Here is a 23,290-nt window from a genome sequence, read left to right as displayed (position 1 = left end):
TCTAATTTGCCTTTAAACGACCAATTTACCGATTCACAACTTGCACCGATTAAATCAACTCAAGCCTACCACGAACATTTATGACAACAAATAATGATCCTATATAGTTCTAAACGATATTATATGACCCCGAGATGTATCCAATACAATTACTAGATTTTTCGACACCGGGTCCCAAAACTCCAAAATTTCTCAAAAAACGTTGATATTAGCCTTCAATTTTGAAATTTTTTGACTTTTTTTCGCCCAAAAATAAAAATTACCGAAATGTTTACCATAGTCCCTAATACCCTCCGGGAGTACAATTGGGATAGTGGAACCATCCAATTTGTTTTTAAACGACCAATTTAATTACCAGTTTACAACTTGCACGGATTTCATTAAATTAAGCCTATTACGATCATTTATGAAAACATTTAATGATCATATATGGTTCCAAACGGCATTATATGAACCCTAGATGTATCCCCTAAATTATTAATACTTTTTTACACTGGGCCCCGAAACCTCCAAATTTCTACAAAAGTGTGGATATTAGCCTTCAATTTTGAAATTTTTTGATTTTTTTCGACCGGAAATACAAATTGCCGAAATGTTCACCATGGTCCCTAATACCCTCCGGGAGTCCAATTGGGTTGGTGGAACCATCATTAAATGACCAAATTACCCGTTTACAACTTGCTCTGATTTCATTAATTCAAGCCTACCACGAACATATATGACAACAAATAATAATCATATATAATTCCAAACGGCATTATATGACCCCAAATGTATCCCATAGAATTTCAAGACTTTTCGACACTGGGTCCCGAAACCTTCAAAATTTCTCAAAAAGCGTGGATATTAGCCTTCAATTTTGGAATTTTTTGACTTTTTTCGTCCAAAAATAATAATTGCCGAAATGTTTACCATGATCCCTAATACCCTCCGAGAGTCCAATTGGGTTGGTGGAACCATCCAATTTGCTTTTAAATGAACAATTTAATTACTGGTTTATAACTTGCACGGATTTCATTAACTAAAGCCTACTACGATCATTTATGACAACATTTAATGATCATATATGGTTCCAAACGGCATTATATGAACCCGAGATGTATCCCCTAAATTATTAATACTTTTTTACACTGGGCCCCGAAACCTCCAAAATTCTCAAAAAGTGTGGATATTAGCCTTCAATTTTGAATTTTTTTGAGTTTTTTCGACCAAAAATAAAAATTGCCGAAATGTTTACCATGGTCCCTAATACCCTCCGAGAGTCCAATTGGGTTGGTGGAACCATCCAATTTTCCTTTAAACGACCAAATTACCGGTTTACAACTTGCACAGATTTAATTAATTCAAGCCTACCACGAACATTTATGACAACAAACAATGATCATATATAGTTCCAAACAACATTATATGATCTCGAGATGTATCCCATAGAATTTCAAGACTTTTCGACACCGGGTCCCGAAACCTCCAAAATTTCTCAAAAAGCGTGGATATTAGCCTTCAATAATTTTGGAACTTTTTTGACTTTTTTCGCCCAACAATAAAAGTTGCCGAAATGTTTACCATGGTCCCTATACCCTCCGGGAGTCCAATAGGATTGGTGGAACCATCCGATTTGCTTTTAAACGAACAATTTAATATAATTACCGGTTTACAACTTGCACGAATTTCATTAACTAAAGCCTACTACGATCATTTATGACAACATTTAATGATCATATGTGGTTCCAAAAGGCATTATATGACCCCGAGATGTATCCTCTAAATTATTAGTACTTTTTTACACCGGGCCCCGAAACCTCAAAAATTTCTCAAGAACTGTGGATATTAGCCTTCAATTTTGAAATTTTTTGATTTTTTTTCGACTGGAAATAAAAATTGCCGAAATGTTTACCATGGTCCCTAATATCCTCCGGGAGTCCAATTGGGTGGGTGAAACCATCCAATTTTCCTTTTAAACGACCAAATTACCGGTTTACAACTTGCACCAATTTCATTAATTCAAGCCTACTACGAACATTTATGACAACAAAAATGATCATATATAGTTCCAAACGGAATTATATGACCCTGAGATGTATCCCATAGAATTTCAAGACTTTTCGACACCGGGTCCCGAAACCTTCAAAATTTTTTAAAAAGCTAAGCGTGGATATTAGCCTTCAATTTTGGATTTTTTTGACTTTTTTCGCCCAAAAATAAAAAAAGGTGCCAAAATATTTACCATGGTCCCTAATACCCTCCGGGAGTACAATTGGGTTGGTGGAACCATCCAATTTGCTTTTAAACGAACAATTTAATTACCGGTTTACAACTTGCACGGATTTCATTAACTAAAGCCTACTACGATCATTTATGACAACATTTATTGATCATATGTGGTTCCAAACGACATTATATAACCCCGGGATGTATCCCCTAAATTATTAATACTTTTTTACACCGGGCCCCGAAACCTCCAAAATTTCTCAAAAACTGTGGATATTAGCCTTCAATTTTGAAATTTTTTGATTTTTTTCGACCGGAAATAAAAATTGCCGGAATGTTTACCATGGTCCCTAATACCCTCCGGGAGTCCAATTGGGTGGGTGGAACCATCCATTTTTCCTTTAAAAGACCAAATTACCGGTTTACAACTTGCACCGATTTCATTAATTCAAGCCTACCACGAACATTTATGACAACAAAAAATGATCATATATAGTTCCAAACGACATTATATGACCATGAGATGTATCCCATATAATTTCAAGACTTTTCGACACCGGGTCCCGAAACCTCCAAAATTTCTCAAAAAGCGTGGATATTATCCTTCAATTTTGGAATTTTTTGACTTTATTTCACCCAAAAATAAAAATTGTCGAAATGTTTACCATGGTCCCTAATACCTTCCGAGAGTCCAATTGGGTTGGTGGAACCATCCATTTTGCATTTAAACGACTAATTTAATTATCGGTTTACAACTTGCACGGATCGGATTTCATTAACTCAAGTCTACTACGATCATTTATGACAACATTTAATGATCATATATGGTTCCAATCGGCATTATATGACCCTGAGATGTATACCCTAAAGTATTATTATTTTTTACACCGGGCCCCGAAACCTCCAAAATTTCTCAAAAAGTGTGGATATTAGCCTTTGATTTTGAAATTTTTTGATTTTTTTTCGACCAGAAATAAAAATTGCCGAAATTTTTACCATGATCCCTAATATCCTCCGGGAGTCCAATTGGGTGGGTGGAACCATCCAATTTTCCTTTAAACAACCAAATTACGGTTTACAACTTGCACCGATTTCATTAATTCAAGCCTACCACGAACATTTATGACAACAAATAATGATCATATATAGTTCCAAACGGCATTATATGACCCCGAGATGTATCTCATAGAATTTCAAGACTTTTCGACACCGGGTCCCGAAACCTCCAAAATTCTCAAAAAGCGTGGATATTAGCCTTTAATTTTGGATTTTTTTGACTTTTTTTTTTTGCCCAAAAATAAAAATTGCCGAAATGTTTACCATGGTCGCTTATACCCTCCGGGAGTCCAATTGGGTGTGTGGAACCATTCAATTTGCTTTTAAACGGCCAATTTACCGATTTACAACTTGCACCGATTTACCGGTTTACAACGGCCAATTCAATTAACTTGCACCGAACCCGACTTCAACCGAATTTGACCCTAACCCGTTTTAACCCGTCAAAACTCGAATTTAACTCGACTTGTTATGAACCTGATCTGAATTTAACCCGACCCGTTCCTAACCCGACTTGAATTTAACCCAACCTGTTTTAACCCGACCCGAAATCAACCCGACTTGTTATGGACCTGACCAAAATTCAACCCGACTTGTTGTTGACCTTACCCGAATTTTACCATACCTATTACTTACCCAACCTAAAAATTTAATCCGATCTATTACTAACATGATTCGAAATGAACAACGATTTGTTATTGACCTGACTTAAATTCAACCCAAATTGTTCCTGACCCGATTTCAAATCACTTTAACTGCAATTTAGACCACCTTATTATTGTTGATCAAAGCATTTTGTCTTGGGAGACCAAGTCGGTCCACGCTAGCAAAAGAAAGGAGCATCATCCTTAAATTTAAGAGTTAAATATAGTATATCTTTTTTGTATGGTCAAAGGAGATAATTATCTTCCTAAATTATAGACTATAATTCCCTAGTATATTTCCATATATATTATAGTCAAAGGAAATAATTAACTTGATAAAAATGATAATTATCTATTTATAATTAGTTGAACCCGAATATGACTTGACTTGGAAATGACCCGATCTGATTGTAACCAGCAAATTATTGACTTGAACATAACCCGACTTGAATCCGAGAATCACCCGACTTGGAAATGACTCAACCTGATTATAACCCGCAAATTATTGACTTGAACGGAACCTGACTTGAATCCGAGAATGGCCCGACTTGGAAATGACCTGCCCTTATTATAATCCACAAATTATTGACTTGAACCGAACCCAACTCAAACCCGAGAATGACCCGACTTGGAAATGACCTAACCTGATTATAACCCGCAAATTATTGACTTGAACCGAACCCGACTTAAACCCAAGAATGGCCCGACTTGAAAATGACCTGACCTGATTATAATCCGCAAATTATTGACTTGAACCGAACCCGACTTAAACCCGAGAACGGTCTGACTTGAAAATGACATGACCTGATTATAATCCGCAAATTATTGACTTGAACTGAACGTAACTCAAACCCGAGAATGACCCGACCTGATTCTAATCCGCAAATTATTGACTTGAACCGAACCCGACTCAAACCCGAGAATGACCCGACCTGATTCTAACCCGCAAATTATTGACTTGAACCGAACCCGACTCGAACCCGAGAATTACCGTAACCCGTTTTAACCCGTGAAAACCTGAATTAAACCCGACCTATTGTTCACCCGACTCGAATGTAACCCGACCCGTTATTAACCCAATCCAAACCCGATAAGAAGTATGACCTAACGTGACCCGACTCAAGCATGACCCAACCCAAACCCGACTCGCATAGGTTATGGAATTAATCTGAATTGACCTGACCCGCTCTTAACCGACCCATTTACCGAATAGACAGCTCTAGTACGTTCTATTAGACGAAATGTATCTTTATTACTCTGTAGAATAATGTGAAGATGTCACCATCTAATGTAACGTTAAACAATCATTCATCAAGGTCATAAAAAAAATGCAATTATCAAGGGAATGAAAAAAAATTAATGTAATGCCAAAAAGCATGTAACCATTTATAGGAGCGCTTCTGCAATCTTACTTTTAGAATTTGTATTTATCAATGAAAATTGAATTTGAATACGATATGATATTCACAAACAAATTAAACAAGAAGATGTTGGTATTTTTGGATATAAACAAGCTTATTTATCTTTTTTGATGTCCTTTAACGAAGCCATTCTGTGTTGCACACTTCAGCGGGACGTCTACAGGAGCAAGCATGCTGGTCCTAGCATTTAAAATCATACTAGGAGCACCCTTCTCTTTAGAAGTTATGTTCTTGCAAATTATTGTCGAAAAACTAAGGATACTAATCATACTATAGTTTGTGAGAATCGATCGATCCCAGGATTTTCTTAAACTGAAAGGGGAGTTTTAACCACTTGAGCTATTTCTCAAATTTTCTTACTACTAGAAGTTCATACATTAAAAGTTACATTTAACGTCTCATAATAAGCATGGTAAGTCAGCTTTACTTTAGAGTTGTGGATCATATAGGGAATTAGTTGGAGATAATGTAAGTCATTAAATAAAAGTAACTCAAATTGGAGACAATGTACTAAACACAAGGTTTGTACTCCTTAATATGTATCAATTTTGAAAAGTATGTTCAAGAATTCTCTGTAGAATGAAATCCCAAAACAGACTACTCGTAACATTTCACATGAATATTTTTTAATGAACCCGTGTAAGATTAATATTGTGCATTATTATCATCTAATTTGTTATATAAAGTAATCATTTACTTACTATTAAGTTCATACAATTTTTACTTCATTATTGTCAATGCGATACGAGTATATTGAAAGAAAATAACCGTCAAAGTTTTGAGTAAACTTACAACCAGAAAAAAACATGTTGTACAATCAAGATTGAAACCTGTCATAGGAAATCTCCAAAAAAAAACATTTTTAGTACGGAGTATATGTTATTCTATGGTCAAGAAAAAACATACTCCTATACCACATAGTAAGATTAATAAAAACTATTATGTATTAAATGATACTATGTATATTTCACCAAAAAAGATCTTATAAAAGAGTAAATATACGAAAAAAAATAGTGAATAGTGAATTTGTTAAGGAGTCCAAATTAATAGGGGCATTGAAGGAAGACATGAACTCCTTAACTACTCAAAAATAAAAATTTCGGGAATTATAAAGTTAATTACAATTTTGCCCCTGTGGGAGCCTAAAGAGGTCCCTATTATCAGGGCCAAAGAAAAGGACAAGTGCTAAAATTGAATATTTATAATTCTATGAAAATTAGTTGGACACCATTTATATACAAGTATGTCTCAAATCTGTGATACTAAGCTGCAATTTTGTAAGCATGTTTGTTTTTCAGACAGAGATACTGTTATTTTAAATAAATTTTATTTAATTTTAAATTATTAATTATATTTAGGAAATTTTGTGTAGAACTACCTTAAAGATACGGTCATTTGTGAACAACTACCCATTTTTTTTATTTGTTTAGAACTACCCACAAGTTTGAAAACATTTGGGTAGCACTACCCATTAACATTTTTCGTCCAATTAAGACGTTATCGGAGCTCACTTTTTTCACTTTTGCCACCCAATTAACTCTCCCAATTTGTATAAAGGTTTTAATTTACCTTAATTAACCTAATTAAGGTTTTAATCATAATTTATTTTAGGGTTCATGAGTGTAGTATTATTTGGGGATTTTAATTTCTAAGGTTTGGGGTTTAATTGAATTGGGGTTTTTGCTTATTTTAGCATTAATTGACTATTGTAATTGAAAAAAGTAAAAAAAAAATTGGGCCAAAATAACGTTTTAATGGGACGAAAAACGTTAGTGGGTAGTGCTAACCAAACTTCTCCAAACTTACGGGTAGTTCTAAACAAATAAAAAATAAATGGGTAGTTGTTCACAAATGACCATATTTTTAGGGTAGTTCTACACAAAATTCCCTTATATTTATGTGTAATTTTAAATTTTTTTTTTTTGGGGACACAACTACAACCACCCCACCCTCTAAAATTAAAAAAGACTGGCTAAGAAATGAATGTACAATCTCACAATGTCTGACCTCCCACTTGGATGTGGGTTTACCAAGAAAACAACAGCCCTTTTTTCTCAGATTTTATCCTGAATTTTACATATATATTGCAGAAAGGACCATTTTTATTTCAAAAAAAAAAAAAAAAAAAAAAAAAAAAAAAAAAACTCATAATTGATTTTAATTTATTTTTTGATAAAAGATGGATGATTGGCAAATCATGACAGGATTATGTGAGAAGCGTCAAAAACAAGGGCCTTGGCTTACGGTGTAAATAAATAATCATGAGAATACTGAGAATTTGTTTTTCTAAATTAATTTGCAAGATATAATCATGGAGATAGGTTTCCTAAAAAAAATGGAGGCAAGGTTTATTATAGAAGTATGAACTATCATATACATTACTTTCAAAAAGAACAAATAAAGTTATTGACTTGTTGATCAATTCCTAATGTTCCTATAATACATTCGGGTGTATGTTTATCAGGTGTAGTTAATCGCGTAAATGAGTGGTTTTCTTCAAATGTAAATCTTGATTTATTCAATTGCTTCAAATGAGCAATTTATTGCGGCATTTTCCTTCCAAAAGCGTGGCTAAACTTATCCAAGCCAAGATAGTATCTCTACGTTCTACATGTTTTCCAGTTCTTAATTAATTTTGCATCATAGGAGCATTACTATTAAAGAGTTAACAGCAGGACTATGTTACAATCTTTAATACAATACATTACCAAATGTAGCATTAGTACTACATTTCATTGGAGAGCTAACACAAAATCACAAATAATACTTTCATATCTCAAACATCTTAGAAGTTAAAAGAAATGTAAAAATCTGTTTGGCCATTCTAAGCTAAACAACATTAGTTGCGATTCAATCATCAAACATGTTGCCGATGCCACAAACATATCAGGCCTAGAAGGGGTTAGAACCACCACAAGAAGGCGGTACCAACGATAAGTATAAATTAACAAGACGCTCAACTATGGAAAACAAACAACAGCTAAGGTAAATGAGATATCCAAAAATAAGATGTCATAGTCAAAAACAAGGACATAACATAGCACCTAAAACTGGGAATTAAACGGACCACAAATATAACAGATAGTATTAACTTTTTTTAAAACATAGTAGTAATCTCGTGACTGCTTCAACAACTAACAGTTGGGTTTGGGGTGTCCTACAAAACCAAATTTTATCATCAAAACTCAAAAGCTTGGAGGAAATCAAGAGTTAGCTTACTACATAGATGACAAATCAGTACTATAATTTGTCTCAAATCAGGCAGTATAATTGCTGATGTTGAAGAGTCAATTAGAGCAGCTGTCACAAAGAACTCATTTCAAATTCATAACACAAACAAAACTAGACATTCCAAAATATACTGAATTAAGGGACAATTAACCAACAAAAGTGTAAGGTAGTTAGGAGCATAATTAAATAACTGGCACTGAATGTGCAGTAGGGAGTAGGGACTAAGAAGCAAGAACACCTTAATACCTTATCATATGGTTGCTATAACAGGATGACGCGGCATTTTACAGTTTGTCAAAAGCTTTAGACTTTGCTTTTCACTGTGAGTTGCACAAATAAAACTGCATCAGTTAACAATTTAGAAAAAGATGCACACACAAAGAATAACAGGTCAACCAGACAATGCATTACAAAGGAGAGTCTATACAGCAGTGGTCTATGCCAGTGATTGTTAATTAAGAACAAAATAGCAGGCCACTTCTTGGGAGTTAGGGTCTTAGGGATTGAGTTTAGGATTACATTACACGAGTTTAATATCCAGTAGGTAATGAACAAGTTGAGGATTGTCTCAATCATACACGAGTATATAAAATTAGACAAACTGTACCAAGCTAATTAACCGCCTCGCATGTGGGCACCTAATTCACCAAAATCATCAGCGTCCACGGTGTCTTCAGGCAGCCGAACTGCATCAAGCTTCTGTTTTAGGACTTCAATTGCATTGAGTAATAGTTGAGGAGCCTTGACTGCACCAGTAGACTCAACTGTGAATATAAAACTGTCCTCTTTCGGGTAGATCTCTACAAGCCCGGACTTTCCCATAGCTTCGGCTTTCTTAATCACCTCATCATCATAGGTATAGGCCTCAGGATCAACTACAACTACCTGTAAGATGGGCAAAACAAAGATACATTGTGCTCAGTCTAGGCACCACATTATTGTTCATATCTTGAAATATGAAATGCATGCATGGAGTCTAAGTATAAATAATAGACACAACCACAAAGCTATAAAGTTAAACCTGTTGGGTGTTGGCCTATTAAGGTCATAACAAAGTTGGATAACACCTCAAAACACATCCTGTTCCAAGTGGGCCACTAGATCAAACATTACACTTCTACAAACAACTTAGACATTAGACAGGTTAGCTTATAAATATTCACAGATTAAAGCTTCAATCACCATCAACCTCCCCAAGCAAATACTCAGCATGAATATATTAAGTGATTCAAAAGGCTTTTACACTGTTGACCCATAGAATACTTAATTTAGCTTGCCATGCCATGTACCTTATATGGCTGAGATGGCAGGATCATACATTAACAGATAAAGGGGTTTCAAAGAAGTGATGAAATATAAATAAGATAATATTGTAGTTTATGGTACAAGTAAGCCCTGTATAGAAAAAGGCTCCATACAACAGGGAACAAGAGGAGAAAGATATAGCTATGCATAATGAAATTCTTTTGGTACAAATGGCAAATTAAGCGACTCATAGAAAAAGCTAGCAAAACCAAGATAGGCAATGAAAACATCTCCATAACAATCCCAATAAATAATCATGTAGCTGATAAGCAAGCTAACGAAATTCAAAGTTGAAAATTCTATCACTAACCATGCTTTGCACAAAGAGGCCTACTTATAAGCATGTCGCAACACATCAAAAAATTGGAATTTTTTCCATCTTATAATGCTCTATTTCACAAAGGGGTCAAGAGGGTATTTCATTCTCATCAACATATGACAAAGCTGCTCTCTCAGAAATAACCCCATCCATCCCAATAGATTCCTTAAATCATATTTTTCACTAAACTAAAATTCTATTTATGACCTGACAAAACTTATCAGCAAATCTGCCTTAATAGTAACACACAACTTATCACATAACCTCAACAGAAGCAAAATGATACAATCATGCCAGTAAATTTAATGAGATACCAACCTGTTGAGTATTAGGATCAATGTCAAAGACTTTAGTAGGACTGCTTTCAACCCACTCTTTCTTTTGTTCTAGTGACAAGGATTCCATCATATCCTCATTAATAAGAATCTCTGGCTCATACATAAAGGTTACTGTAGCAGCAGGAGACCATTTGGCATGATCTTTTCCAATGCCTTTTCTAGCTATTGCTCTAAGCTTCAATTCTTGACCTTTACGCAACTTCACAATTATGATTCCTCTGCATAACGCAAAAGCCAAAATGAACCTCAGTAGCAAGATTAAATATACGAACTATGTGAGATATATTGTTCAGTTGCGCCAAAGAAAACATATGACCATCAAAGCACAGCACTGCATCTCAAAGAACAAGGGGAAGAAACCTATATTTTGGAAGGGCCTTGGCAAAATTGAAGAGAGAACCTCCTCTTATCAAAGATACCAAAACAGCAATAAGAGAAGGTATCATTTGTGAGAGTAGAAAGAAATCAATCTACTATTGCTTATTCTTTTAGTTGCAAGGTGAAGGGGATTTACTGTATTTTAGGAGATTAGAAAGATAGAGGGAAATAAAAGGGACCCATGTGATGAGGAGAGGGAATCATTGTCTAAACAAAGTAATGTTCGATTAATTGCAGAGGAAATACATAATTTACCCTTGAAAAATCAGTTATCTATCTTCACCTCTAATCAATGCAAGAATTATTCATGTCCTTGGGTGGCATTTCATATATCCAAATACTTATATGTTAACATGTATGTAAATTCTAAATTGATAGATTCATGAGATCATGACTGTATGATATACCAAACTCTCTAGTCTGTACATAAACTGCTATCTACTAGTCATTTATATTGAATAACCTGCAAATCATCAAAGTACAATTATACAAGGCAAAAATCTGAACTAGAATACAACCTAATTCAAATAAGAAAAATCCATTCTTGAGTGGTCTCTGGTTTGGTAAGGGGTGACTGAGAATCTTGGTTTTAAAAAGCGCGCCTCAGACTGGGAAATGGGCTTTAGCTTGGCGAGGCTCAGTCACCTACGAAAGGCGCGTGCCTCGTGCGCCACAAAGTGCCTTTGGTAAGGCGCGCCTTTGCGCCTCAAAGAAAATAACTAAGAGTTAAGTTATAAATTGAAGAATGATGGACATTTTTTCAAATTCAGACTACCTTAGCTTTAAATATATTATTATTTAATTTATTATGAATCTTTTTAATTGGTATTAAGTACTATCAAAGTAAAAAATAATTTGAAATAAATATATAAATACGTGCGCCTTGCATACAAAAGGGGCGCGCCTTCGCCTTGCGCCTAGGCTACAAGGACCATTTGCGCCTTGGTGCGCCTTGCGCCTTTTAAAACTAAGCTAAGAATTAAAAACCCCCCAATCCCCATCAAATCATCAATGACATAATCTAACTTGATGTAGTTTTAAAATGAAAACCGTAAAACCTGATGTTCCAAATTCCTTATAGCCCACAATTTTTTCTAATGCACAGATTTATCGAACATCATACAGACAAACATAGCAACATAGGCAGAGGCGGACCTAGGAAGGCACATGGGGTAGCACATGCTACCCCTGGAAAAAAAAAAAGGGTTAATCAAAGAGACCTGTTATTATAAATAGACAGTCTCTTTGATTTAGCGATAGCAAATTGACTGTACTCCATACAAAAGCCCGTGCTTTTTGTTTCAAACTAAAAAAGACTCGTTGTGTACACAATCGGTCTCTTGATTTTTTGCTTCTTTAACTACTCCCTCCGTGTTTATTTAAGTGACACAATTTGACCGACACGTAGTTTTAGGAGATTTTATTGACTTTAATAAAATAAGATGTTAGTGGGTAGGTTGGAGGAGTGAGAAATGAAAAAGTTAAAGAATGTGAGAGGAAGTGGGGACCATGAAAGGAGTGAGAAATGATAAAGTAAGAGATAGTGGGGTGAAGATACATTATTAAAATGTAAGGAATTTCTAAAAGAGGAAGTGTGTCACTTAAAAAAAAAAACGGCCGTTTAAGGAAAGTGTGTCACTTAAAAAAACACGGAGGGAGTAGAAAAGACCTGTTGTGTACAGCACAACAGGTTTCTTATAGTATTTTTTTTCCTTCCTATTTTCCTTTTGCTTCTACTTTATGTGTGCATAATTTTATTAATCATGTATTCAACTTTTAATGATATAAATCATAATTTTATTTATTTATTTTTTTTAAACCTTGAATAAGCAACTTATTATTTTTAAAAACTCCTTTATCTGATGAAATTCTTACCATTCTACTGCACGTACTTATTTCAATACATATATATGTAAGTAATTTATTTACCTATTTAAATTTATATATATGAGTAACACAATAAAGAAAATTTATAATATAAGTACAAATTACCATATACAAAGTACTAATTTTTAAACTTGTGAATGATGATACGTATTACATAAAAAGGTAATATTTTGAACATATAAAGTACTTTAAAAGTTGATCATTGTATTATATTGATAACTACTCGTATAATATAAAATTATTTCATATTTGTAAAACAAAAATTTATATACCAAATTAAATGTTTAAAATATAAAGACTGTATATAATAACTCATTCTAACCATTTTTTTTCTTCTTATTATTCAATGACACAAGTTACCCCAAGTTAGAAATCCTGGATCAACCACTGAACATAGGACAATGCTGTACTGTTGTCATTTACATTTGATAGTAATGTTTCAACGCTGCCAGTATACACACAATTTACACTTCAAAAAAATTTCTTTGAGAGTACCTAGAAGTCCAAAACACTTTCTCAATCTTTCTCAACTCTTTAGCGGTAAGTTAAGCTAGGTTCCATAATCCGAAAAACTAGGATTCAAAATAGTTGTTATTACAGCTCAATGTACACTTTTTGCACTGGTAATCAACTTGCGCACTGCATGATTTATAAATGCAGTAGCATGACTGACCACACTCAAGAGATCCAATGTAAGCATGATTTATCTACTAACAGATTTACACATCCAAGTGTCCAACACACATAATTGATAAATCTATCCCCTGCCGTTCTACCTCTAAAACCTCTTCCTCAAAAATTAAGACCTACCACACCCATTGATAAGCCCCTATTCACATTAAAATCTCTCAATCATATTAAAATATTAAAAAATGAAACTCTAAACCTCATCCCCTGCTAACAACGAGATCCAAATGTGATGTAGGTTCTATTCAAATATATCCCGAAATTATTTCCATGTATCGAACCAACAAAAACATGATTTGTCATTTAACTACAATGCTGTTGTTGTTTCTTTTTTTTTTTCTTCTTCAATATTGTTCTCTAAAATGGATCCAAGTACTTTCTTCAAAATTTCTCTTTTTGAGGGTGATCCCGAACATCTATAGTTTTCTTGACCCTTTAAACGTAAAATAGCAAGGGCTACAAACATCTCAGATTTGCATCCAAACCAAAAGTCACAACTAACTTATCCTAGATGACTTTTGCAATTACATTACAGCATTGCATGTTGCATGTTGCATGAGTGCAGTATGTTGATCCATTAAAAGCTTTTAAATCTAGCCTTAACCAGTTCTCTTTCTCTCTTTCCTTCTCTCACATCAAAGTAATTGTTCAATTTAAAGCTTATAAAATCATCAAACACCAATAGATAATATCCTAGTAAATTAGAACAAAGTTCTCATAAACTCCTCTGAACTTCTGAACATCTTCTAAGATTCTAACCAGCATTTATTATTCAATTTAGCCCATAAGAACAAACAACATCTTGCCCATTTCATTGGCAATTGTGACTTATCTCATTGGCCTAATGCCTCACAAAACATGTTCTTAATCCAATAAGAGGAAACTCAACTAGCAATCCAAATCCCACAGTCCAATCTATTTACTCATAATAGTGATAATATCCTTCTCTACTCAGTCACCTCACTACCTCATAAGCTCATACAGTCAAATACACACCTCACTGTGCCAAAATCCCTAATAATTGGCCAAAGAAATCAACTTTAATCACCAAAAACCTAGAAATAACATAAACAACCTATTTTCCAACTCCAAAAATATGCATGGGTTCCAAGCTACTCACTAATCCCAAATCACAAGCATTCAGAATAACGAAGAACTCAAAATGCAAACACAGAAAATCCCAAACCCTAACAATTCTAGAATATATGACCCCATAAAAGGGAAAATTCGTTTATTTCAACCAAATACCAGTAATCAAACAAAAATTAACAACAAAACAATGAAAAATTGATGAAAATTGACGAAATTATACCGATTATCAGTAGCATCATCAGAAGCAGGAGCCTCAGAGAAATCAACAGGAGTAACGGTGTGATCAGAACTCAGCAAATCCTTGCTAGTAACATCTAGGGTTTGATCGCCAATACACTTGGCCCGAAGATGAAACTCCACTGAGCAATACTCGCACTGTCCATCACCGTCGCAAGCGTCGCAGTCGCGGGAGAAGCGCATGGCCATTGCACGCTCGCTGACAAGAGGGATGAGGCCGAGGCGGTGAGCAATGAACTCGTCGTTGAGAACGGAGGAATTGACTTCGATTTCGACGAGATCGACGGCGACGGTCGGAACTTCGGCGATCATAACGCGGCGAAGTGCATTGGCGACGCTTGAATCGGTTTTCTTGAGCTCGAATTTCATGAAATCATCTCGCATTTCTCGGATTTTGATTTGGGGGAAGCGTTGGTAGGAGATTCCCTCCATTGTTGTTAGGGTTTTGGATTTCGGAGGTTTTTGATAGCAGGGTTTTTGTGAGGGAGGGAGAAAGGGAAGCCTAAAAGTCTAAAACCCTTTGCCTGAGTGAGTGTTCGGGATTTGGGAATGTAAATGTTTTTACTTTTTTTACTCCGTTTTTTTTTTTTTTTTTTTTTTTTTTAGAGAATCACAAGTGCGGATGATGAAAATCAATTCCAGAATCTTCTGAAATCGGGAAAGAAGCTCTAACTAGGGGTGTGCAAAAAAACCGTAACCGTTAACCGGTGTAACCGGCTCATTTAAATGGTTAATTTACCGAACCGTTTAAATTAAACGGTTACGGTTAACCGTACCGCTAAATATAGCGGTTAACGGTTACGGTTACAAGTTTTTGTAAAAAAATAAATAAATATATATATTTTTTTTAATTTTTATAGGGAAAATATATAATGTAACCCTAAAAAAACTCTTATTTTCCAATTCACTTCTTCAGCCTCCACCCTTCACTCCTTTCAGTCCCTCACTTCACCTCACTTACTAGAACATCACCGGAGCCTTCACCGACTCACCGGAGTCCAAGGAAGGTAAGTCTTCTATTATCTTACTATTTTTTTTTTCAAACTATTTATTTGTTTGTATAGTTGTATTATTTTATAAATTTGATGTTAACTTCTAAGCCTATTTTGTTCTTTAAAATAATTTTATAGGGATGAAGGATTTAACTGTCCAGCAACCAACAATTGTGATAGATGAATCCAATTCCATTTTGGATGATTGATGATGCAATGTGATCTTCAAGCTTGCTGCCAATCTACTGCCATGGTCTTATTTTGAAGAGGATCACTTAATATTTGAGTTATTACTTATTATGCTTTTAAAAAAAAACTTAGTACGAATTAAAACTTTGTAATGTATTTGGTTTGTAGATTTGTAATCTTAATTAGAACATGAATTTTATAGTTTATTACTTTATTTTTAAGTTTGTATTAGAGTTGGATGTTTGGAACTATTGGAAGTAATGCACTAATGCAGGGTTTAAAATTTATAAAACGGTTAATGGTTAGCGGTTAACCGTTCCTTAACGGTACGGTTCGAAATTTTAAGTAACCGACATAACGGTTAACCGTACCGTTAAGGCTAAACGGTACGGTTAACCTATTGTGCACAACCCTAGCTCTAACCACTTGAGCTATACCTCACTCTCTCGAGATTTGGGAATGTGGAAGAATACATTTTATTACTAGGAAATATATTAAATAAAAATGGTACTAAGTAATTAAAAGTCTTTATCACGAGGAGAAATAATCCTAACTCTAAAAGAAAATTATAACAAAGTATATACACTCAATGCAAGGATTTTTTGTAAATGAACACAAAAAAATATACTCCGTAATATTTGTAAATGAACACAAAAAAATAATAATATTTGGTCACATACAATGATGAGACTAGCTAGATTTGTGCTCGTTTTAGTAGCCAATTAGCCATATATATAAGCTTTTTTTTAGTTATAGGCATAAGAGTTGATAGAGGTGAGTTCTACTTACATAGAATAAGATTAACAGGAAATTGTAGTTCCATTTCAATTTTGGGAAGGAACGAGTATTAAAAATCATTTTATCTAAACCTATGAGGCTATAATATATATGTTTATTGTGCAACATTTCAAATTGGGAAGCATCGAGTATTGAACATGCAAATCATTTTATCTAAATCCGTGAGGCTATAATACGTACGTATTGTGCAACATATTTAACCTAATTCATTGGCCTTGCTTAGTAAATGATACAAGCATTTTGCTAGCCTTTTGGTGTTTTAGTTTTTAAATAAATTGAAAAAAAATCAACTAAAATTATATATAATTGGATAAATGTCATTCTTTTAATTTTAATGAGCCTTGATTCGAAGATATGTGGAAGTTATTGCAAAAAATCACATCCAAGTATGTGCATTGATCATCATAGCCAAAAATCATTGTGAATTTGTAATTATAATAATGATAATTTTGTTACACAAGCTTTTCATTGATCATCTTTTATCCTGTGTACGAGTTCAAAATTAGTTCAATGTTTACATAAAAGTAAACTAGAGTAATTTTCCTCACTTGATTGACCGTTAAGATATTAAGTTATTACCTCTTGCAAACTACACCCTCGCCATTCATCCCACTACCACAATCCATGCTAGCAAGGTTTAAGGCCTCTAATGAATTTCCCTCTTGGACACCATCAAACCTTGAAGCTAAACAATCGGTCGCGAAAATGCTACTAGTAATATACTCCCTATCGCCTCCCATAATTGGCATGGCTACTCGCCTACTTCCATTTTCACTCGACTCACATAATCCTCCCTATAAATTTTTCCTAACACACCATCAACCCTTTTGGTTAGTATAATAAGTATAATCCTATAATAATTTGATTTAAGAAATTGGAATCACTCAAAAATGAAGCAAAAATGTAAAATGTATTGAGTGAATTGTGATAATAGGATTTAGATAATGGTACTTTGTCTAGAGTAAGAAATGCCTAATCCATAGTCATTCGGAATTTTCAAGCATTTTAAGCAACTTTACAGCTATTATACGTTTAGAATTGGAAGAGATGGAATAAATTATCACCAGATTGAATAGTTAATTAGATTTTACAACTAAATTGAATTGTATGTAATAGACCTCAACAAGTATAATTTTGGGAAAAGGTACTGATGTTAATGGTTGCAATAAATGTGTTACAAACTAACAATTGATGCAAAAAACATCCAAAAACAATGCACATATTATGTCATTTTATAGATTGATAAGAGGATTGAAAGTTTAATAGATCTTGATAAATAATTCAAATTACAAAAATATATAGGATAGTTTAAATATATGAAAGTGACGCATAGTAGTGTAGTATTCTCATAACAAAAATTTAAAAAGCTCAAACAAACTCTTGTGTATATACATATACATATGTACAAGCATATTCAAGGCATAATCTAACAAAATGTCTTCTTTTTTGTAAGAGTTGAATTACTTCCTCCGTTAAGAATTATAAGGTGCCACATTATTATCTTAAGTTCTTATAAGCAAAGATTTGATAAGATTAAACATAGAATGATATTGTCTTGCAAAAGAAATTCATAGTCCCTAGTCATCCGGAATATCGTGGTGTGAAGTGTGGTAGCTAGGGGTTGATCTAGTCCGACCTTTTATATATATATATATATATATATATATATATATATATATATATATATATATATATATATATATATATATATATATATATATATATATATATATATATATATATATATATATATATATATATATATATATATATATGACATAATTGAACAAATAGAACACACACAAAATTATATTGTATCACTTTAACATCTTCTTTTGATGATGTGTGTAAGTCGACAATCATCTTACAACTTCATATATACTTCATATATAATTTTTATTACAAACATCTTAGGTATCTAATAATAAATCCTTTTTTTTTAGTACAATGATTTTGCATAGCATGGGAATTTATATAATATTGACTTGTAATTATCTTTTGCAAACTACCCCAGCTCCTGTGCCACTAGCACAGTTCATGCTAGCAACTTCCAAGGCCTCAAATGAAGCCTCATCTTGCCCACCATTATCAAACCTCGAAGCCAAACAATCAGTACCGAAAATGCTACTAGTTACATACTCCTTTTCGCCTCCCACGACTGCCATGGCTGCTCCTACATTCACCTTACTAACATAGTCATTCCTATAAGTTTTTCCTAACACACCATCACCTTTACCGGTTAATGAGTAGAACTTAAATCCTAGGTCAAGATGCGCGAAGCAATCTTCATTGGTTATCCCATAGTTGTGCACCCTAGACTCATGCTCGGTAATAGGCACAACCTTAGCTGTGATCTTGAACTTACCTTCAACTTCAATAACAACATTGTTGGTAACACTATCAACCCTTGTTATTGTTACTTGTGGTGTAGATGTGGATTGCCATTTGTACCCTAGGGTTTCCTCTAGGAAGATTGGCTCTCCATCGAAAGTTAAGGAAAGGCGGTCATTGGCATCATCCCATGTGGAGGTCTTCTTGGCACCTAAGAAGAGACGGTGGTTGTCGAAGAGGATTCCGGTGGATTGAATCCAAGTGAAGTCACGGCCCATGTTTTGGTTTCTTTTTCCTATGAAGTGTGCGTTGATGTGGAGGTTGGGATCGGTTACAAGGCAAAAGTCTTGTTCTTTTTTACCATGGAAGTAGAAGGTAATGCCGTCTCCTCCTATGAATCGAGGGTCTTGACATACTGCTCCCGGATAGTCACAACCTATATATAACCAATCAAACATGGATTAGATAGAAAGGCATACTATAAATGATATGGAGTAACATGATTATATAAAGCTCCTCAAATTAGAATTAGCATAATAATGAGCATATAATATAGAATGATATTTATTTGTTCTTGGTGTATGTATATGTTATAAATAGCAATATTACTTGCTATAAAAATGAATTATTATTTTTCTTTATTTTGTAATAAAATTTGACATTTTAAGGTAACTCATCATGCATTCAAAAAGGGATGCCCCAGTTTCTCGTAATGAATTTTGTTTCTCATATGACATTTTCGTAAATAAACCAACAACTTTATTTAATTGTGGAGCTCACAATAAGAAAAAAGTTGTTAATTTATTCACGAAAATGCCCCATGAGATTCAAATTTCGTTTCTCAACAGGGAATTTCCCGTTCATAAAGAAAAAAATGATTAATTAAGTTGAAAATACATTAGGTAAAGATAAAGATAATAGAGTCTTACTGCAGACTGGTTTGCAACTGGCACAATCAACTTGACATGAAGTAGGGCAATTAGCAGGACAAACATGCTCTTGATTATAACATTGTCCATAGTAACTATTCCTGCATCGAACTTTCTTTCTAGAGGCAACACCAGAAGAATTAGGAGGAGAAGATGGCATCGAAGGGGTAGTTGAAGGAGATGGTGGTGTGGGAGGTTTTGGGGAAGGTGTTGGGGTAGAGGGTGGTGATGGGGATGGGGATGATGGTGTAGGGCTTGAAGGCGTTTGCGAAGGTGGTGATGGGGATGGTGAAGATGGTGGGGTTGGAGTAGATGGAGAGGGTGTTGTAGGTGTAGGAGGATTGTAGATTGGGGGAGTTGTAGTTGAAGGGGATGGTGATCCTTTATCATCATCATCTTTCTTACCTCCTTTATCATCTTTATCATCATCTTTCTTGCCACCTTTATCATCTTCTCCATCATCTTTCTTACCACCTTTATCATCTTTATCACCATCTTTCTTACCACCTTTATCATCATCACCTCCTTTCTTATCATCATCATCATCACCATCTTTCTTACCACCTTTATCATCACCTTCTTCTTTATCATCATCACCATCGTCTTTCTTACCACCTTTATCATCTGAATCAGACGGAGGAGAGACATACTCATCCTCAGGAGGCGACGATCCAGGACCACAAATGGGCTTACATGAAGCACATTCAACTGTGCAACTATCAGGGCAAAACTTAGGACAAACATGCTCTAAGTTATAACACATTTTATACTTTTTTATCTTACATGACGCTCTTGAAGGATTTTTGGCAATTCCTGGAGGAGTCGCGGCCTCTATTACAACAACCAACAACAAAAGAAAACACCCAAGATAAACTACCTTGGGCAAAGCCATTTCTAAAAAAAATTCAAGCAAAAACTAGTGTTTTTTTTACCCTCGACTAACTATGGAACTTAGGGATAATAAACTTGTATTATTAATTAATGTGTATACAAGTTTTGAGCTGAGGACTGATATCTAGTACCAAAGGAAACCAACCCTTTATATAGATGTTTTGGTACGTATGTAGTCCGATCCATGCATGTTGAGGATTTATTAGTAGTCCCTTAGATTACGGGTCAATGTATGCGTTGAGCACAAATTAACTAAATGAATACGAGTATGCCTTTATTAAGTTATCTTCCACATGCATGCATGGCGGTCCAAGATATTATAATTCATATTATGCTTGTCTACATGTTAAGGGCCTAATTGATTCTGCTATATCAGACTAGCTAGCTAAGAGCGTAAGAAGGTTAATTTACATTGAATTGGTTGTCAATCTTGTCATTAAGTTTTTTAATGCTTAATGCACTTCTTATGCACCCTGAATTCGACTCCGTGAGCTCTTACAACTTTTTTTTTCGCAAGCTTATAACTTATATTACACAAATGATGTAGTGAAAGCTCTCACAATTTATTTAATGATATCTCAGGGTCATATAATGCCGTTTGGAATCATATATGACCATTATATGTTGTCATAAATGTCTGTGGCAGGCTTGACTTCCCGAAATCGGTGCAAGTTGTGAACAGGTAAATTTACCGTTTTAAAGCAAATTGGATGGTTCCACCCACCTAATTGGACTCCCGGAGGATATTAGGGACCTTGGTAAACATCTTGGCAATTTTTATTTTCGGGCGAAAAAAGGTTCCAATGGAATGCTATTATCCACGCTATTTGAGGAATTTCAGAGGTTACGGAACCCGCTGGCGAAAAGTCTTAAGGCCCTAGGGGATACATCTCATGGTCATTTAATGCCGTTTGGAACCATATATGACCATTATATGTTGTCATAAATGTCCGTGGTAGGCTTGAGTTCACGAAATCGGTGCAAGTTATGAACGGGTAAACTGGTCGTTTATGCCAAATTGGAAGGAACCACCAACCTAATTGTACTCCCATAGGATATTAGGGACCATGGTAAACTTCTCGACAATTTTTATTCCGAGCGAAAAAAGGTAAAAAATTTCCAAAATTGAAGGCTATTATCCACGCTTTTTGAGGAATTTCAGAGGTCACAGAGCCCAGTGGAGAAAAGTCTTGAGGCCTTAGAGGATACATCTCAGGTCATAAAATGTCGTTTGGAACCATATATGACCATTATACGTTTCCATAAATGTCCGTGTTAGGCTTGAGTTCACGAAATCGGTGCAAGTTGTGGACGGGTAAGTTAACCGTTTTAAGGAAAATTGGATGGTTCCACCCACCTAATTGTACTCCCGGAGGGTATTAGGGATCATGGTAAACTTCTCGGCAATTTTTTATTTGCGGGAGAAAAAAGGTAAAAAAATTTCAAAATTGAAGACTATTATCCATGCTTTTTGAGGAATTTCGAAGGTCAAGAAACCCGATGGCGAAAAGTCTTGATGCCTTAGGGGATACATCTCGGGGTCATAAAATGCCGTTTGGAACCATATATGACCATTATATGTTGTCATAAATATCCGTAATAGGCTTGAGTTTACGAAATCGGTGCAAGTTGTGAACGGGTAAATTGACCGTTTTAAAGCAAATTGGATGGTTCCCCCAACCTAATTGGACTCCCGGAGGATATGAAGGACCATGGTAAACATCTCGGAAATTTTATTTCCGTGCGAAAAAAGGTCAAAAAATTCCAAAATTGAATGCTATTATCCACGCTATTTGAGGAATTTCAGAGGTTATGGGGCCCATTGGCGAAAAGTCTTAAGGCCCTAGGGGATACATCTCAGGGTCATATAATGCCGTTTGGAACCATATATGACCACTATATGTTGTCATAAATGTCCGTGGTAGGCTTGAGTTCACGAAATCGGTGCAAGTTGTGAACGGGTAAATTGACCGTTTTAAGGCAAATTGGATGGTACCACTCACCTAATTGTACTCCCGGAGGGTATGAAGGACCATGGTAAACATCTCGGCAATTTTTATTTCCGGACGAAAAATGGTCAAAAAATTCCAAAATTGAATGCTATTATCCATGCTTTTTGAGGAATTTCAGAGGTTACTGGGCCCGGTGGCGAAAAGTCTTGAGGCCCTAGGGGATACATCTCAGGGTCATATAATGCCTTTTGGAACCATATATGACCATTATATGTTGTCATAAATGTCCATGGTAGGCTTGAGTTCACGAAATCGGTGCAAGTTGTGAACGGTAAATTGGCTGTTCTAAGGCAAATTGGATGGTACCACCCACCTAATTGTACTACCGGAGGATATTAGGGACCA

At 34.8% G+C, this 23,290-nt stretch overlaps 2 protein-coding genes across 2 annotated transcripts; both read right to left on the bottom strand.

The window, feature by feature from the left end:
- Window positions 1–8,083: 8,083 nt before the first annotated feature.
- On the bottom strand, window positions 8,084–15,340 carry LOC145560316 (DNA-directed RNA polymerases II, IV and V subunit 3-like). The gene is made up of 4 exons (XM_081621572.1): window positions 14,787–15,340; window positions 10,503–10,740; window positions 8,807–9,445; window positions 8,084–8,486 (listed from the first exon to the last, which is right to left on the bottom strand). Exons 1-3 carry the CDS (start codon window positions 15,233–15,235, stop codon window positions 9,176–9,178), a joined length of 957 nt encoding a protein of 318 aa, XP_081477698.1. The 5' UTR covers window positions 15,236–15,340; the 3' UTR covers window positions 8,084–8,486; window positions 8,807–9,175.
- A 3,268-nt stretch (window positions 15,341–18,608) lies between these two features.
- On the bottom strand, window positions 18,609–21,035 carry LOC145558955 (uncharacterized). Its single transcript, XM_081620332.1, has 2 exons — window positions 20,043–21,035; window positions 18,609–19,549 (listed from the first exon to the last, which is right to left on the bottom strand). Exons 1-2 carry the CDS (start codon window positions 20,932–20,934, stop codon window positions 18,774–18,776), a joined length of 1,668 nt encoding a protein of 555 aa, XP_081476458.1. The 5' UTR covers window positions 20,935–21,035; the 3' UTR covers window positions 18,609–18,773.
- Between the last annotated feature and the right edge of the window lie 2,255 nt (window positions 21,036–23,290).

Source organism: Chenopodium album, chromosome 9 (assembly GCF_948465745.1).
Source record: "Chenopodium album chromosome 9, dcCheAlbu1.1, whole genome shotgun sequence".
Taxonomy (NCBI): Eukaryota; Viridiplantae; Streptophyta; class Magnoliopsida; order Caryophyllales; family Amaranthaceae; genus Chenopodium; species Chenopodium album.
Note: the sequence above shows the minus strand (reverse complement) of the source record. Positions and strands in the feature narration are given on the sequence as shown.